The 878-nt window shown below is 66.4% G+C and overlaps 1 protein-coding gene across 1 annotated transcript in view; it reads right to left on the bottom strand.

The window, feature by feature from the left end:
* TMEM132A (transmembrane protein 132A) overlaps positions 1-878 on the bottom strand; it is a gene marked incomplete at both ends in the record, with an annotated part of 8,254 nt that overhangs the window by 507 nt on the left and 6,869 nt on the right. The window contains 2 exons of the mRNA XM_006768174.2: positions 3-80; positions 460-801. Coding sequence (XP_006768237.2) covers positions 3-80; positions 460-801 — 420 coding nt within the window. The remainder of the gene's footprint in view (positions 1-2; positions 81-459; positions 802-878) is intronic.

The following is an 878-nucleotide window of genomic DNA, read 5'->3' as shown; positions in this document are numbered from 1 at the left end:
CCCAGGTCCTGGTGGGGGTAGAGCTCGGCGGGGGCCAGGGTGTGGTCGGAGAAGGACAGCCACAGGGACAGGGCCACCTCCTGCAGGGCACAGACAGGCAGACACGCGAGGGCAGGCACGCCCACAGAGACGGCCACACGGAGGGGAGGGGCCAGAGAGGAGACAGATAGGCAGATGGACACACACAGGGAGAGAGGGGACGGGCGTCAATCACCTGTCGGCCACTCGGCCCCAGGGTCCGAGCCATCGGGAGGGTCCTCAGTCAGGGCCATAATCAACCTCCCACTGACACGCTCCGGCCGCTGCTTGGCCACCTCTAGCCACGGACAGCTCACTACCTTCCAGGGCCGCCAGTCCTTATTCTGAAACCCTGAGGTGAGGGGTCGCGGTCCCTCCCACTCCCGTCACCAACCCCCACCTGGGGATACTGACCGTAGCCCCCTGACCCCCAGCTGTCACCTGCTTTGGGGCGGGAAGGCCTGACTGCGCCCAGCACGTGGCTGTGACCTCCCCGGGGTGGGCGGCGCCACGGCTCAGGGCCAGTGACAGGCCCATGACCGGCTGCACCCACAGCTCCAGCACCGAGACCTTGTCGTCTGTCACGGCCAGCGCCTGCTCCCCCAGGATGGAGTCAGACAGGGGGGACCGCACCTGAGGGTGACAAGGGCCGGCAGTGGGGTCCACATACACAGGCAGCCTTTGCCCTCTGCGACCCCAACAGCCCCACAAAGGGGTCAGGTGTCTGCTCCCAACACCTGCACAGGCTGCCCCCCTCAACCCTCCCTGCTCCAACGCCAGACCCTATACATTCCTGCACCCCAATCCTACACATGGGGGACAGTTCCTTCCTCCCTCCAGACCTGGTCCCAACACCCAAC

Source organism: Myotis davidii, unplaced genomic scaffold, assembly GCF_000327345.1.
Source record: "Myotis davidii unplaced genomic scaffold, ASM32734v1 scaffold2863, whole genome shotgun sequence".
Lineage (NCBI taxonomy): Eukaryota > Metazoa > Chordata > Mammalia > Chiroptera > Vespertilionidae > Myotis > Myotis davidii.
Note: the sequence above shows the minus strand (reverse complement) of the source record. Positions and strands in the feature narration are given on the sequence as shown.